The 17,362-nt window shown below is 42.9% G+C and overlaps 1 protein-coding gene across 2 annotated transcripts in view; it reads right to left on the bottom strand.

The window, feature by feature from the left end:
- The window catches only part of LOC147101785 (prostaglandin G/H synthase 1-like), a 106,179-nt gene that overhangs the window by 19,702 nt on the left and 69,115 nt on the right, over positions 1-17,362 (bottom strand). For both annotated transcript variants that reach the window (XM_085965725.1, XM_085965726.1), the window contains 2 exons: positions 11,233-11,414; positions 5,821-5,904 (listed from right to left, as the gene is read on the bottom strand). In XM_085965725.1, the coding sequence (XP_085821851.1) occupies positions 5,821-5,904; positions 11,233-11,414 (266 nt within the window). The remainder of the gene's footprint in view (positions 1-5,820; positions 5,905-11,232; positions 11,415-17,362) is intronic.

Genomic DNA, 17,362 nt, shown 5'->3' with positions numbered 1-17,362 from the left:
AGGTGATCTTATTGAAACATATAAGATTCTGAGGGGGCTTGACAGGGTAGATGCTGAGAGGATGTTTCCCCTCATGGGGAATCTAGAACTAGGGGGCATAGTTTCATATTGGTATACGAGTTGTTTAGCCAAAACATGCAGATTTGAAGTGAAGTATATCTATGTTACTGGCAATTATCTAACGCTACGATTGAAAAATAATACATTTTAATACCTACAAGCTCATTGATTCAGATATCTAAATATGTACACAAAGTTATTACTAACAAACAATATTTTGGGGGCACTGGTAGTTGTGGAGACTGAAGAGGCACTGCCAAGGGATGATTCATTTGAAAATGATAGTATTAGGGAAAAACAAAACAAAACAAAACAAAATACATTGCACTCTGTACACTCCAAAACCTGAGAAATAGAGAATAAATTGGGCTTTCGTATTGGATATTGTTTTACAAGCGAAATGTCTAAAAAAAACATCTAAACACTGACATGTGTTATGATGGCAGGTACATAATGTGTGTTATAATAATATCCAGTAAAATCAAATCCTGGCACATTTTCTGTTTCTAACGTTGCTTTGATCAGTTAGCTAAATACCTGAATTCAGTAAAGTTTGCCTGCTCTTTTCGGGCCATGGCACATCAGCGTTGGCCAATAGAAATGGCTAACTAGCCACAGCTGTGGCTAACGGCAACACCGCTTTAGCCACGTGCACTCGTTTTACTCCAGGAATTAGCAAGCTGGATGAAGGGAAAGACTTTGAAGTATCACCACAGCAGTGAAAGGAGTGACTGTAAAGAGGAGTTTTTCCGCCCAACAGCACTGGTGTAGCAGTTACTAGTGGCATATTGCAGTGGAGGAGGAGGAGGAGGAGAAGAGGGCAGCCAAGGAGCATAAAGAGCCACGTGTCACACAGCTCGTGGCAGGCACTGCCCCAGACAGTGGGGGGCGCTGCAACAGACTTATCTACTTGAGCATGGTGGAGTAGCAGTGACTGATGACTGTCAGGCTTAACAAGAAAGCTGTGTCTGTGGTCTGCAACTTGGATCGGCAGGGACACTGCAATGCACTCCAAGTGGGATGATTATCCCCAACCTATGCAACGAAGGCCTTCCTGGCACCACAGTCAACATCTCAGAAGTCACTTTGTTTGGCTTTTGGGCAAAGGTGTTATATATTCTGCACAGTGACAGAACGGCAGACTGCAAGATATATTAAAAGTGAATTCATTGTACTGTATTAGTTTATGCAGCGCTGGTGTTTATTTTCCTGTTGCTGCTAACAAAATCGTATTCTCAGACATCCCATGTTTCCAGGTCAAATATTCCCGTACTTTCACTAGCAGTTTGTTAATTCAGGAGGAAAGCGGATCCCAAACATATGCCTAAATAAAATAAAAATCTGGCATGTTTGTGTGTACGCTTATCAAGGTGATTAATATCAGGAAATGAAACATTTTTTCGGCATAAAGCATTTACAATGCTCGGGTTACCATAGTTATCTTACAAGACAAAGCCTAGCTCCTTTGTTAATACATCTCAGTTGTGCTGGCTGGGTTACAGAAACTACACATGCTGAATGCTCTTGCTTCCTCTGAGACTTGGAGCATCACTGAGGAATGGAGTTGGGGAATCCAAAGAAGAGCATAAGAATTCGGAGCAGGAGTAGGCCATACGGCCCCTCGAGCCTGCTCCGCCATTCAATAAGATCACGGCTGACCTTTGACCTCAACTCCACTTTCCCGCCCTATCCACATATCCCTTGATTCCCGTAGAGACCAAAAATCTATCTATCTCAGCCTTGAATGTACTCAACGACTGAGCATCCACAGCCCTTTGGGGCAGAGAATTCCAGAGATTCACAACCCTGAGTGAAGAAATTCCTCCTCATCTCGGTCTTAAATGGCCGACCCCTTATCCTGAGACTATGCCCCCTAGTTCTAGACTCTCCAGCCAGGGGAAACAACCTCTCAGCATCTACCCCATCAATCCCCCTCAGAATCTTATATGATTCAATGAGATCACCTCTCATTCTTCTAAACTCCAGAGAGTATAGGCCCAATCTACTCATCATAGGACAGCCCTCTCATCCCAGGAATCAATCTAGTGAACCTTCGTTGCACCGCCTCGAAGGCAAGTTATATCCTTCCTTAGATAAGGAGACCAAAACTGTGCACAGTACTCCAGGTGTGGTCTCACCAAGGCCCTGTACAATTGTAGCAAGACTTCCTTACTCTTATACTCCAACCCTCTAGCAATAAAGGCCAACATGCTATTTGCCTTCCTAATTGCTTGCTGTACCTGCATGCTAACTCTCCGTGTTTCTTGTACTGGGACATCCAAATCTCTCGGAACACCAACATTTAATAGTTTCTCACCATTTAAAAAATATTCTGTTTTCCTATTCTTCCTACCAAAGTGAATAACCTCACATTTCCCCACATTATACTCCATCTGCCACCTTATTGCCCGCTCACTTAACCTGTCTAGATCCCTTTGCAGACTCTGTGTTCTCCTCACAGCTTACTGTCCCACCTAGCTTTGTATCGTCAGCAAACTTGGATACATTACACTCGGTCCCTTCATCTAAGTCATTAATATAGATTGCGGGCCAAGCACTGATCCCTGCGGCACTCCACTAGTTACAGCCTGCCAACTGGAAAATGACCCGTTTATTTCTACTCTCTGTTTTCTGTCTGTTAACTAATCCTTTATCCATGCTAATACATTACCCCCAACCTCATGTGCCCTTATCTTGCGTAACAACCTTTTATGTGACATCTTATCGAATGCCTTTTGGAATTCCAAATATACTACATCCACTGGTTCCCCTTTATCTACCCTGCTAGTTACATCCTCAAAAAACACTAATAAATTTGTCAAATATGATTTCCCTTTCATAAAACCATGTTGACTCTGCCTTATCATATGATTTTATAAGTTACCTGTTACCACTTCCTTAATAATGGATTCCAACTTTTCCCGATAACTGACGTCAGACTAACTGGCCTGCAGTTCCCTGCTTTCCCTCTCCCTCCTTTCTTGAATAGTGGGGTTACATTTGCTACCTTCCAATCTGCTGGGACCGTTCCTGAATCTAGGGAATTTTGGAAGATTACAATCAATGCATCCACTATCTCTACAGCCACCTCTTTTAGAACCCTAGGATGTAGGCCATCAGGTCCAGGGGATTTGTCGGCTTTTAGTCCCATTAGTTTTTGAAGTACTTTTTCTCTACTGATATTAATTACTTTAAGTTCCTCACTCTCAACAGCCCCATTGGTTACCCACTATTTTTGATATACTTTTTGTGTCTTCTACTGTGAAGACAGTTACAAAATATTTGTTTAAAGCCTCTGCCATTTCCTTGTTCTCCAATATATTTTCTCCTGTCTCAGCCTCTAAGGGACCAACACTTGCTTTTGCTACTCTCTTCCTTTTTACATATTTGTAGAAGCTCTTACAATCTGTTTTTATATTTCTTGCTAAATGCAGACTAGTTGACCGCTTTGCTGAACACCTCCGTCGCGAGTGCGGCCGTCAGCTACCTGTAGCTCGCCACTTAACTCTCCTTCCCAATCCCACTCTGACCTCTGTCATTGGCCTCGTACACTGTTCAATGCAAGCTTCAAGATCAATGGGGGGCAATTTTTGTCTGAAGAGGGGCGGTAACAGGATCGACATCCTGCGGAGGACTGACCCGCTGACTTATCGCTGGTTGTCTGCCTAAATTCAGGCTGACTTTGATTTAGGAGGCCGGAGCTGCTACTGGAAACAGGCGGGGGCCTCATTAATATATGCGAATCAGGGTAAAATGCCTCCGTTAAGACCTTGACATCATTTTTGTCTCTCTCCGTGTTGTTACTGCCAGCTCCTTAACCTGTCCACAGACCATGGCTGGTACAAGTCGGGAGCCGGTGATTTCCAGCAGTATTTAAAGGCGTCTGTAGCTGTTGACGTAATAAAACTCACTACACACTTGGTTCGAGTATAAAGCAAGGCTTTAATCAACTTGTTTCAAAGCATGGAGGTCTAGTTATCTTTCACTAGTTCCTGTTTACACAATGTCCTGGGCAAGCTGGGCCCACGCCCGAGTATTTATACTCCTTGGACGGCGCCACCAGCTGGCCGTCCAGTGTTATTTCATGAGTCTTTCTTCATGGATCATAAGATTCATAACAGCTCTATTAAGAGACAGCTGGAAGCCGATCTGGCACTCATTTTACCACAGTCACTTGTGCGTTTCAAGCCTCAAAGGCTTCCATTATTAGATCTCCTTGCTGCTGTAAGTGCAGAATCATAGAATCATAGAAATTTACAGCATAGAAGGAGGCCATTCGGCCTATCTTGTCTGTGCCGGCCGACAAAGAGCTATCCACCCTAATCCCACTTTCCAGTTCCGACCAATTACTTTAAATCTATGCCCCCTGGTTGTTCTGCTAAGGGAAATAGGTCCTTCCTATCCACTCTATCAAGGCCCCTCATAATTTTATACACCTCAATTAAATCTCCCCTCAGCTTCCACTGTTCCAAAGGAAACAACCCCAGCCTGTCCATTCTTTCCTCATAGCTACAATTCCCCAGCCCGGGCAACATCCTCGTAAATCTCCTCTGCACCCTCTCTAGTGCAATCACATCCTTCCTGTAACGTGGTGACCAGAACTGCACGCAGTATTCTAGCTGCGGCCTAACTAGTGTTTTATACAGTTCAAGTATAACCTCCCTGCTCTTATATTCTATGCCTCGGCTAATAAAGGAAAGTATCCCATATGCCTTCTTAACCACCTTAGCTACCTGTTGTAGTGTATGTAACTGTTCTACCTTTAAGAGAACTATTGTATGTAACCGTTCGCCTTTAAGAGAACTATTTTAGGTGTGGCACTACTTTATCTTGGCTGCTGTATACTGTAATACCGACGGTGACCACACCGGTATATAAGTGCTGTGTCAGGATTTATTGGGCAGATTCGCCCTGACCTTCGAATAGTAAAGTCCTGTTAAAGTTACTCTTGTAGTCTGTGTATTAATTCGCCATAATACCTACAGACTTTACACCTGTCCTGCTGCCTTCAGGGATATGTGGACATGCACGCCAAGGTCCCTTTGTTCCTCTACATTACTCAATCTTCCCTGCCAATCTAAGCCACTGCTCCCTTTCAATCCTGATGCTTCAACCCCTCCCTTGTTAAGGTGCTGCTACTGCTGGCCAGCCTGACAGATTTCTGGCTCACCCAAATGGTGAGCTGGCTATAAGGAGTGCGATTAGAGCTGGCAGCTCCCTGATTCAATGTCAGTGAAGCCCGACCAATATTGACTGGGCCTCCGGCTGACTGCATCGGGTGGCTGGAGCACCGCCTGCTGTAGGTGCAAATTGAAAAGCGCCCCCAATATCCCATGTGTTATATGAATGGCAAGTCTTTCTTCTTTCATTAGGGGATGGGAAAATGTTTTAGAAGGACATCAGTTGCCAATTTAAACAGTGTCAGTTTTAATATGAAATGAGTCCATTTATATGCATTTTGTTTGTAAAAGTATCAAATCCCATCAAGCAACCCAACACCTGCATATGGAAGCGCCCTGCGGAAAAAAATATTCTTCCAATTTTCCCTCCCCTCAAGTGCTTCCAAAATCAGCAACCCAGAGGCACAGGAGATTGAAGCTGCTTTTATCTGATGCCATGACTCCACGCATTGATGCTACAATGACCACCAAATCACACCTGATTAAGAATTTCACATTCTGGTGATGAATCAGCTCTGTAGCAAAAAGTCCCCATAATCGTGATTTTGATAAAAAAATCTAAAGGTTTCCTGTAAGTTACTTGATATTTGAGTTTCCCATCCTTGAAAAGCCTCAGGTGATGTTGTCGTTCCAGAGAGTCTCCGTAAATATGGGTCAGATCCACCTGGGTAAAATTAAAACAGTTTGACTTTAGGCAAGTGTTTCTCAACCAATATCACTCAAACACACTCAATAAACTAAGTTTCTTAAATAACTTTTTCATATCACAATTGTTCTCAGTTACCAAACAAACAGGGCAACTTGACCACAAGTTATTGTTTTCATCTATAGTTAATGGTTATACCTTCCCCACTGCGAGCTAACAAAGCAATTTCTAATTAGGTAATGATGATAAAGGGGTGGATTATTCATGTAATTTAACTTGTTCTGACAGGAGATGAAGTTGCATGCTTAAACAGACAACAGTCTTCTAAAACCTAGAATAGCATATCTAGAGTCATAACGGCACAGAAGGAGGCCATTCGGCCCATCGAGTCCGTGCCGGCTCTCTGTAGAGCAATCCAGTCAGTCCCATTCCCCCACTCTATCCCCGTAGCCCTGCAAGTTTATTTCCCTCAAGTGCCTATCCAGTCTCCCCTTGAAAAAATTGAGTGTCTCCGCTTCCACCACTTCCGTCGGCAGCGAAATCCAGGTCATCACCACCCGCTGCGTAAAAAAGTTTTTCCTCACATCCCCCCTATATCTCTTGCCCAAAACCTTAAATCTGTGTCCCCTAGTCCTTGTACCATCAAGTAGTGGGAACAGCCTTTCCCCGTCTAGCCTATCCAAACCCGTCATAATCTTGTACACCTCTGTCAAATCACCCCTCGACCTCCTTTGCTCTAATGAAAACAAATCCAGCTTCTCCAACCTGTCCTAGTAGCTAAGATCCCCCATCCCCAGAATTATTCTGGTAAATCTCCTCTGCACCCTCTCAAGGGCCTTCACATCCTTCCTAACGTGTGGTGACCAGAACTGGATGCAATACTCCAGTTGTGGCCTAACCAGCGCTTTATAAAGGTTCAGCATAACTTCTCTACTTTTGTACTCGATACCTCTATTTATGAAGCCCAAGATCCCATATGATTTGCTAACCACTCCCTCAATATGCCCCGCCACCTTCAGGGACCTATGCACATTAACTCCCAGGTCCCTCTGTCCCTGCACACTCTTTAAAACTGTGCCATTAAGTGTATATTGCCTCTCCCTGTTCCTTCTGCCAAAATGCATCACTTCACACTTCTCTGCATTAAATTCCATCTGCCACTTGTCTGCCCATTCTGCTAGCCTTTCTATGACCTGTTGCAGTCGATTGGTATCATCCTCACTGTTTGCCACACCCCCGAGTTTGGTTTCATCGGCAAATTTAGAAATTCTTCTCTGTATTCCAAGATCCAGGTCATTTATATATATCAAAAAAAGCAATGGCCCCAGCACTGACCCTTGGGGAACACCACTGTCTACCATCCTCCAGTCTAAAAAACAGCCATTTACCACAATTCGCTGTTTTCTATCCTTAAGCCAATTCCTTATCCAAGCTGCCACTGACTCACCTATTCCATGAGCCTCAATTTTGTTAACCAGCTTTCTATGTGGTACTTTGTCAAGCGCCTTCCGAAAATCCATGTAGACAACATCCCTTCATCTATCCTCTCTGTTACTTCATCAAAAAATTCAATTAGATTAGTCAAACATGATCTGCCTTTTACAAATCGGCTCTCCTTAATTAGCTTAAACCTCTCTAAGTGCCCGTTAATTTTTTCCTTGATTATTGTTTCCAAAACTTTACCCAACACTGATGTTAAACTGACCAGTCTGTAGTTACTAGGATTGTCCTTACACCCTTTCTTGAACAATGGTGTCCCATTTGCCACTTTCCAATCCTCAGGCACCTCCCCCATATCTAGGGAAGACTGGAAAATTATGGCAAGCTCTTCCGCTATCTCCTCCCCCAATTCCCTTAGCAACCTGGGATGCAAGACATCTGGACCAGGCAACCTGTCCACTCTAAGCATACCCAGCCTTTCTAGTACATCCTGTCTATCAATTTTCACCCCTTCCATTGCTTATACCTTTTCCGCTTCTACCGATATTTTGTCAGCATTCACCTCCTCAGTAAACACCGATACAAAGTACTCATTGAATATTCTAGCCTTGCCCTGCGCCTCTAAGCATATATCACCTTCTTTGTCCCGAATAGGCCCCACCCCGCGTCTTACTACCCGCTTACTGTTTACATGCCGGTAGAAGATTTTTGGGTTCCCTTTTATGTTAACCGCCATTCTACGCTCATATTCTCTTTGCCAATCCTATTTTCATCTTCACATCCCCTATCCTGGAGACCATTACTGCCATTTGATTATGATCGGTAGAAATGCTGTTGAGTGGGTGACTGACCTGCCTTATGCAGCACTGAGCCAAAAAGATCAGGTGCGTCCAAGGTTAGTTAGAAGCCCAGTTTGTGCTGAGTTAGCCAATCTTAGGAAATACTAAAATTGACCTCAGCGGCCCTAGACAAGGGACTGGAAAATCAAGCACCTGATAACTATCCGCTGACTCTTGCTGGAAACTCAACTGAGGGCAGGGTTAGGCTTGATTGTGATACCCCCACGGTTTGAACCATCAGCACATATGGCATATGAGCAACTGTGCCACCATGGATTTTGTACATGTGCAGTTGCTCTGGTGTTGTCATCAGTCTCCAAAACCACCCCACAGCATAAACCACTGGAAGCAGCTGTGCGATATCACACAGAATCACAGAAACCCCACAGTGCAGATAGAGGCCATTTCGGCCCATCGAGCCTGCACCGACACATATCCCACCCGATCCCCGTAACCCCTACACCAACACATATCCCACTAACCCCACGTATTTAATCCCCCTAACACTAAGGGTCAATTTATCATAGCCAATCAACCTAACCCGCACATCTTTGGACTGTGGGAGGAAACGGAGCACCCGGAGGAAACCCACGCAAACACGGGGAGAATGTGCAAACTCCACACAGACAGTCACCCGAGGCCGGATTCGAACCCGGGTCCCTGGCGCTGTGAGGCAACAGTGCTAACCACTATGCCACCGTAGTTATATCTAAGGGCTTACAATGGTTCCCAGCCTACTGAAACCCTCTTTAAATCCTTTCCCATAATCAAATCAGTGAATAATGATTGGGAGGTTATATATATATATATATCTCAGAGGAAGTTATATCCATGGCTTCAATTCATTATTGACCATTACACGCTACAGTTTGATGCTTAATGTGGTATAATCTATATATACTTCACATTTTGACACGCATGCTAATTTCAGTGCCACACTTTTGTTTTTAAAGGTATTTAAAAATAAAGAAGGCCAGACATTTCCTGCTGGTTTCTTCTGACCTCAAATGAACCTCAGGATGGACCTAAGAGCAATTCGCCTCCAAAAGACCCCGAGAATGTGCAGCAATTAGACCATGTGACTTTGAAGAGGCTACACATTGTTGACTCTGAGCAGCAGAATACAATACGCATTGCATAATATAACGCTTCTGTACTTTTACAACTGCATATACTTTAATTTACCATGTGCAATGCCAAAAGGGACTTGCTGGTACTTTAAAACATAATAACTAAATCAGATTTTAAATATATATAATGAATAATCACATTCTATGCAGCCATTCTGCTCTCAGCCAATCATAGAATCATAGGGATAGACTGGAGAAGCTGGGGTTGTTCTCCTTAGAGCAGAGAAGATTGAGAGGAGATCTGATAGAGGTGTTCAAAAGCATGAGGGCTCTGGACAGAATAGATAGAGAGAAACTGTTCCCATTGGCGGAAGGGTCGAGAACCAGAGGACACAGATTTAAGGTGATTGGCAAAAGAACTAAAGGCGACATGAGGAAAAACTTTTTTACGCAGCGAGTGGTTAGGATCTGGAATGCGCTGCCTGAAAGGGTGGTGGAAGCAGACCCAATCGAGGCTTTCAAAAGGAAATTGGATAAGTACCTGAAGGAAAAACAATTGCAGGGCTACAGGGAAAGGGTGGGGGAGTGGGACTAGCTGAAGTGCTCTTGCAGAGAGCCGGCACGGGCTCGACAGGCCGAATGGTCTTCTTCAGTGCTGTAACCATTCTATGATTGGCTGAGAACAGGATGGTTGCATAGAAAAACACAAACACTATTCTCTGGGAACGTGCCAGGTTCAGTGAATCTCACTGTAATTGAATAAAACAGACAAATACAAATGTGGAACTTTGCGTACTGAAAACAAGTTATTTCAGTTGTTTTCTTTAATTGTAATAGTTTTAGGTAGATTTTAAGTGCTGCTGGTTATTGTTTATGCTTTCATGACCAATTATAGAAATGGTGCGTGTGATTAGATTGTAAAAAGCCTGCTCAATGAGTTTTCTAAGTGGAAGATCAGTCCATAGAGATTCTATTTTTATCACGAAAAATATCCTCAGTGCATGACTGTAAATGGCTCAGGGGAGAATTGCATATTCCGTTCACACCTCATTCACTCAACCTTGAATAATCAATTCAACCCGTTGGTTATATTGAGATTGTTTGTAATAAAGTCTGAGGGAGGGATAATGTATCTGTTAACAGTCACTGCACTCATCTAAAGTCCAAGACAAAAAGGTGAAAAAAAAGAGATAATGTTAGGATTCTGGTAAAACCCAGTAAGAGCCAGAAAATAACGGGGTAAATTTTCACGTGGCCATTTCCATCTGGTGGGAAGTGGGGCTTGAGAGTGCACCATTCGTCTCATGGATTCAATGCAAGGCCCGACCAATTTCAAAAATAAGAAATGTTGCTAACTAAATTTCAAAATGGCTACTGAAGTCCAGTTGTCCATGACACACAGGTCAGGTTGTTCGATTTGTAAATTAATCAGGATATTGAGGCTTTGTTTTAGGTGCTAATTAAGTTGTACACCGTCAAAGCATTTAGAGGTGCTATGTAAACGGATAAAGGTGAAAAGACCTGCTTGCTAGTCATTCTATGCACTGGTATGCGCCACTGAGTCTTTGGTCTTAGTTGATTGACAGCTTGCCTTTGGTCTGAAGTACATGTTGGAGATTTCTCGCAGTACCTTTACCTCAGTCCTGAATCTTTTTCATATATAGTCACCCTATGTAATGGCGGGATGATTTATGACTTGAACAACATTCTCCTGTAATATGTTGCAGATTGAAAAAGACCAAAAAAAATACAAATGGGCACTTGCCATCAACAAAAAGATCTGAAAGTTCCACCAACTTTCTTAGACGTATATGAATTTTACTTTGGAAAAATCTGAAATCCTCCAAGTAACATCATGAGAGAGAAATCTTATATGTAACAATGTGAGGGAGCTAACACAAAAACTCACATTTCAAAACTTCAGTTTTACAAATGGACAGTTACTATAATTGCTATGGTCAGATGGTTATGTAATACCTTTAAATATTGTTGCTTACCCCGTGACCGAGAGCTTTTGTAAACCCTGGACCCCTATCGAGATCTGTCCTAAAGAACTGGTGAGTAAAGTGCTGAGCAAAGAAAGCAAACATCAAACTTGATCCCTGAGGATCTGGAATGAACTTTCTCCTCAACAGAAACTCCTTGGCTAACTGTTCTGAATCAGGAAGTTTCTTGTACCCTGTAAAGTTGCACAAAAAACTTGGTTATTCATGTAGCCTTCACAAATTTTCCATTATTATCCTAATATACACTGTTGTAGAATCTCTCTGTAATCAATTGCAAGCTATTACAGGAAACTTTCGATTTACCGGCACCTAAATAACCGGAAATCTCGGTTAACTGGCAAAATTCAGGAGTAGGTTCATACTTCATATTACTTGCCTTCCTCCATTTATTGCTGTGCAAGGGTGTGGCTGCAGCTGTTGCTAAGCTACAGAGACGCTTGTAACTTGTGGCCATTGTTCTGAACCTGTTGCTAAGCAACAGGGTTTGTTGCTTTATACGGAGCTCTCAGCTCTCGTATCTTTTACTATAGCGCTCGGTGATCCGGAATTTTTGATGAACCGGCACGTCGGTCCCATCGGTGCCGGATAAAAAAAAGTTTCCTGTACTTGATAAGCTTTCAGTATTGACATCAAAATCATTAATCCTTCAATGACAACTCAAATCAGTGAGATGAAACAGACTGGCAATCATTAGCAAAGCATGAACAGGCGAAACCAATGCATCACCTCCATAACATGGACAGCGTAGATTATTACACAATAGAAGGTACCTTCGAGAATTTAATACAATAATGTTTTAGCATGATTCAGATAATGGTTATAAAGTTCCCATGCTCTGCTTGTTTGAAATCCCTTTCATTAATTTGTGGCCTTGCATTCAGTGTCCAATGTTCTCTACGTAAAACTATCCCTATGATCCATTTGACCTTGTTTGCTTCATGTTGCAAATACATTATTTTCAGCAAGTCCCAACTGCATTGTGGAATTCACAAACTGAGTATTACAATGCGAGTCACACCATGTCATGCACTTTCCTTGCCAAGAACATACAATGGAGGCCACCTTCCAAGCCACCTCTAATGTAGTTCTTCAGCCAGCTACTAGAGGGTGCATAAAGACAGCCTGTTCTTCTAGCTTTCCCACGCTCACCAGAGGAAAGTGCTGAGCCTCTGCTTAGCATTCCTCCCAGTGCAATGAGAACCCAAAAGTGAATAATTGTGAGTGTAAACCTGTATCCTGGCATTCGTGGTCAATAGAGCTTAAATACATTGCAAAGATGTTGTTAAACCATATTTCAGATCTAGTATTTACCTCAACTCAGACCTGCCTTGTAGGGATAACTGCCCCTGGTCAATAGAAAAAACAATTTTTTAATATGTGGTTCGTATATGAGCTGGAGAATGCACAGGAAAAGGGCAAGAGAAAAAATTCTGTCTGGAATATTTATGAGATTTATTTAATGAGCTTTACTTGAAATTTCACTGTTTCCTCATGAAGGCAGCAAGAACTACAGAATTTGTTCATCCCGGTTTGGCATAAAAATAAAACAAAAAAGGTGACTCAACCGTGGCTAACAAGGGGAATTAGGGATAGCATAAGATCCAAGGAGAGGGCATATAAATTGGCCAGAAAAAGCAGCAGTCCTGAGGATTGGGAGCAGTTTAGGATTCAGCAAAGGAGGACAAAGGGATTAATTAAGAGGGGGAAAATAGAGTATGAGAGTAAGCTTTCAGGGAACATAAAAACTGACTGTAAAAGCTTCTATAGATATGTGAAGAGAAAAAGATTGGTGAAGTCAAGCGTAGGTCCCTTGCAGGCAGAATCAAGGGAATTTATAATGGAGAACAAAGAAATGGCTGACCAATTAAATACATACTTTGGTTCTGTCTTCACAAAGGAGGACACAAATAACCTCCCAGAGATGTCGGGGAACATAGGGTCTAATGAGAGGGAGGAACTGAAAGAAATCAGTATTTGTAGGGAAATGGTGTTAGGGAAATTGACGGGATTGAAGGCCGATAAATCCCCAGGGCCTGATAATCTACATCCTAGGGTACTGAAGGAAGTGGCCCTAGAAATAGTAGATGCATTGCTGGTCATCTTCCAAAATTCTATAGATTCTGGAACAGTTCCCATGGATTGGAGGGCAGCTAATGTAACCCCACTATTCAAAAAAGGTGGTAGAAAGAAAACAGGGAATTATAGACCGGTAAGCCTGACATCGGTAGTGGGGAAAATGCTAGAGTCCATTATAAAAGATGTAATAGCAGAGCACTTGGAAAACATTGACAGGATCGGATAAAGTCAACATGGATTTACAAAAGGTAAATCGTGCTTGACTAATCTACTGGAACTTTTTGAGGATGTAACTGGTAGAATAGATAAGGGAGAACCAGTGGATGTGGTGTATTTGGACTTTCAGAAGGCTTTCGATAAGGTCCAGCATAAGAGATTAGCGTGTAAAGTTAAAGCAAATGGGATTGGGGGTAAGGTACTGACTTGGATAGAGAACTGGTTGGCAGACAGGAAGCAAAGAGTTGGAATAAACGGGTCTTTTTCCGAGTGGCAGGCAGTGACTAGTGGGGTACCGTAGGGATCGGTGCTAGGACCCCATCTATTCACAATATATATTAATGATCTAGACGAAGGAACTAGATGCAATATCTCCAAGTTTGCAGACGACACAAAGCTGGGTGGGCGTGTGTGCTGTGAGGAGGATGCCAAGAAACTCCAGTATGATTTGGACAGGTTGGGTGATTGGGCAGATACATGGCAGATGCAGTATAATGTGGATAAATGTGAGGTTATCCACTTTGGTGGCAAAAACAGGAAGGCAGATTATTATCTGAATGGCAATAGATTGGGAGAAGGGGAAGTGCAACGAGACCTGGGTGTCCTTGTGCACCAGTCGCTGAAGGTAAGCATGCAGGTGCAGCAGGCGGTTAAGAAGGCAAATGGTATGTTGGCCTTCATAGCGAGAGGATTCGAGTACAGGAGCAAGGATGTCTTGCTGCAGTTGTACAGGGCCTTGGTGGGACCACACCTTGAGTATTGTGTGCAGTTTTGGTCGCCTTATCTGAGGAAGGATGTTCTTGCCATGGAGGGAGTGCAGCGAAGGTTCACCAGACTGATACCTGGGATGGCAGGAATGACGTATGAGGAGAGATTGGGTCGATTGGGCTTATACTTGCTGGAGTTTAGAAGAATGAGAGGGGATCTCATTGAAACTTATAAAATTCTAACAGGACTAGACAGACTAGATGCAGGAAGGATGTTCCCGATGGCGGGGGAGTCCAGAACCAGGGGTCACAGTCTAAGGATAAGGGGTAAGCCATTTAGGATTGAGATGAGGAGGAATTTCTTCACCCAGAGAGTGGTGAACCTGTGGAATTCTCTACCACAGAAGGCTGTTGAGGCCAATTCATTAAATATATTCAAGAAGGAGTTAGATATATTTCTTAAGGCTAAAGGGATCAAAGGATATGGGGAAAAGGCAGGGACAGGGTACAAAATTTGGATGATCAGCCATGATCTCATTAAATGGCGGAGCAGGCTCGAGGGGCCAAATGGCCTACTCCTGCTCCTATCTTCTATGTTTCTATGACACAGGACACTACTGAGTGAATAATCACATGTAACTAGCAGGAAGGAAACAGGATTTATTTAGTCACCAACGGCTGTTAGAAACTGTCAATCTATTGTTTGAGTGTTGTTTTCAATGGAGTTACACATTAAAGTCACCACCAGTTCCAGCCATTTCCGTTACTAATCCCCTGAAGCCAGGCTGCTATAGTCCTTAATCTGGCCTCTGTCTATTTGGATTGCTGTAATATTTTGGCTCTCTTGCGCTCTCTTTATTTGGGGCTGTTATCACTGTTTAATTTATGACCTCAGTAGGATTGTGGCTTTTCTTCTACCGGATTATTACTTGGCTTTTTTTTTTGTTTGAGTCCTATTGCTTCTCTTGAACTTTATAGCATTTGACTGCATTATGACTCTCAACCAACGAGTCTTTTTACAGATTACAAATCAGTGACAAGCGAAAGATGACGCACGGTGCCTTGATGCAACGGCCGTTGCACCGCACAATCTGGTCGGATTTGGGCTGGAGCCATGATCCTGCACACGGTGTCAGCCAAGCTAGAGAAATGAAGGGCAAATCACTGGGAATCTTGCTCCTTTCATACTCACACCAGCTGGTACCTTTGGCAGATGCTCTAAAGTAACATAGAAACATAGAGATAGGAACAGGAGTAGGCCATTCGGCCCTTCGAGCCTGCTCCGCCATTCAATGAGATCATGGCTGATCTTCGTCTGAGATCATAGCTGATCTTACCAGTTCAGTACCCCGTCCCCGCCTTTTCTCCGTAACCCTTAATTGCCTCTCTTCTCTCTCAAGTTTCTGAATGGAGAATGACATAGGTGGAGGGGAGGTCAGTAAAAAGCCAGCTGTAACCCTTCAAATCGGTGTGTTTATTTGTTGTTTTGTGTAACTAAGGTTTTTTTAAAATTTGAGTGCGTTGTTCGAGATATACAGTACAACAGAGAGGGTTACAGATTCCATTCTTACTACTTCATGACTGCTTTGCACAGTTGTTTTCGTTTGCCTCGTTGCAATCTGTCTCTCTGTGGTCTTTTTAATGGCCCCTCTCCACCACCCAACCTATAACATGCTCCATTCAGTAAGTCTGCAGTGGCGCATGCAGTGATGCTGGCCCCTGTTCACCTGCCAGAAGGCAGCGTCGCCCACGGCGACTCTGCCTGAAGCGGCTCCACGCCTTTCTGGGCCAAACAATTCTTTGCTGGCGGCGGAGACTTTTCCCCTTCAGACTGAAGGCCTCAATGTGTCTCACACCAGCTCTTCTTTAAGGAAAGTTGAGCAGCGTGTATAATGGGCGGCCAAACAGGTGCTTTTAACATTGCCAAAATGCCTTAACACACTAAAACCAGACACTATGAATTGTCCCATTGTGAACTAATGCATTCAAATATTGTTTTTGAAATAACGTAGCACATTTTACTTTATGTAATTGTCATTTTAATTTTTTGCAAATGTATTTGTTTTCATTCTGTATAGATTTTGATTTCCTTTTTCATCCTTATATTAGTCATTCTCGCCTCTTATATGCCCCCACCAAAGTTGTAAATTCCAGCAAATTGAGTGCATCGCTCTAATATTTCAGTTTAGCCGAGTATCCAACTGCATCCTGAAGTCCTGTAGCACCATTTTAGTCAATATCTTTTTCCTAAGATCTGTTGCAAATTTACTTTTCACTAATTAAAATTTATGTCCTCTTGTTCTACTGGTCTGATTAATCTTAAAGTGGATTCTGGGTTCACTTTATCTATGCCATTTATTACTTCTAATCAATGAGGTGCTTTTAATCCTATCTCTATACAATACATAATGGCCCGGATTTTGCAGTCAGCAGCGAAGGAACGGCGCTCGCCATTCACTACGCTGACAGCTGCCCACAGAGTTTTTGCGGGCTTTTGAGCGTAGACTTGCTCTAATCCGCTGTCTGATCAAGCGCGGCACCTTCTACAGGGCAACTGTGGCATCTGTGAGCAATGGAAGAAACAGTGAGGCTCTTCAACCAATCAGATTGAAGAAGCCTCACTGAGGCAAGCAGAGTCTAAACCAGGAAGTATAAAGCAGGAAATATAAATTACATTTAAATCATGTACAGAAAGTGAAATAAAGATTGGGAAAGACAGATGGGATTATAAGAGAGATAAAAGAGACAGACAGAAAAAGTAAAAATAAAATTAGATTAAAAAAAAAATCTCCAACACTAACTTCTCAAGGAATGAGACTACACTCTTGTAAAATTAAATTTTCCGGGCCAGAGAGGTTATTTGGCAGTAATGATCACTTATCACGCCATTAAAAATTTACTTCTGAATGCACAAGCCCTAACATTTTCTGGCATTTTAGTGAGGAACTAATGGGTAAGTACCCCAACTTCATGCCATTGCGTTGATTTCAGTGCCGAGTCTATCGGCGAGGACTGCAACAGCGCCCCCTGTGGAGGAGCAGGGTATCTCTGACAGCAACTTCCTGATTTTTGCGTTTAACTGCACATGTGTGGACAGCAGAAGTTGCTGTCTGATTTACTTC

This window comes from Somniosus microcephalus, chromosome 23 (assembly GCF_052327205.1).
Source record: "Somniosus microcephalus isolate GS21.2 chromosome 23, FLI_Smic_1.0, whole genome shotgun sequence".
NCBI lineage: Eukaryota > Metazoa > Chordata > Chondrichthyes > Squaliformes > Somniosidae > Somniosus > Somniosus microcephalus.
This window is presented reverse-complemented; position numbering and strand designations above follow the sequence as displayed.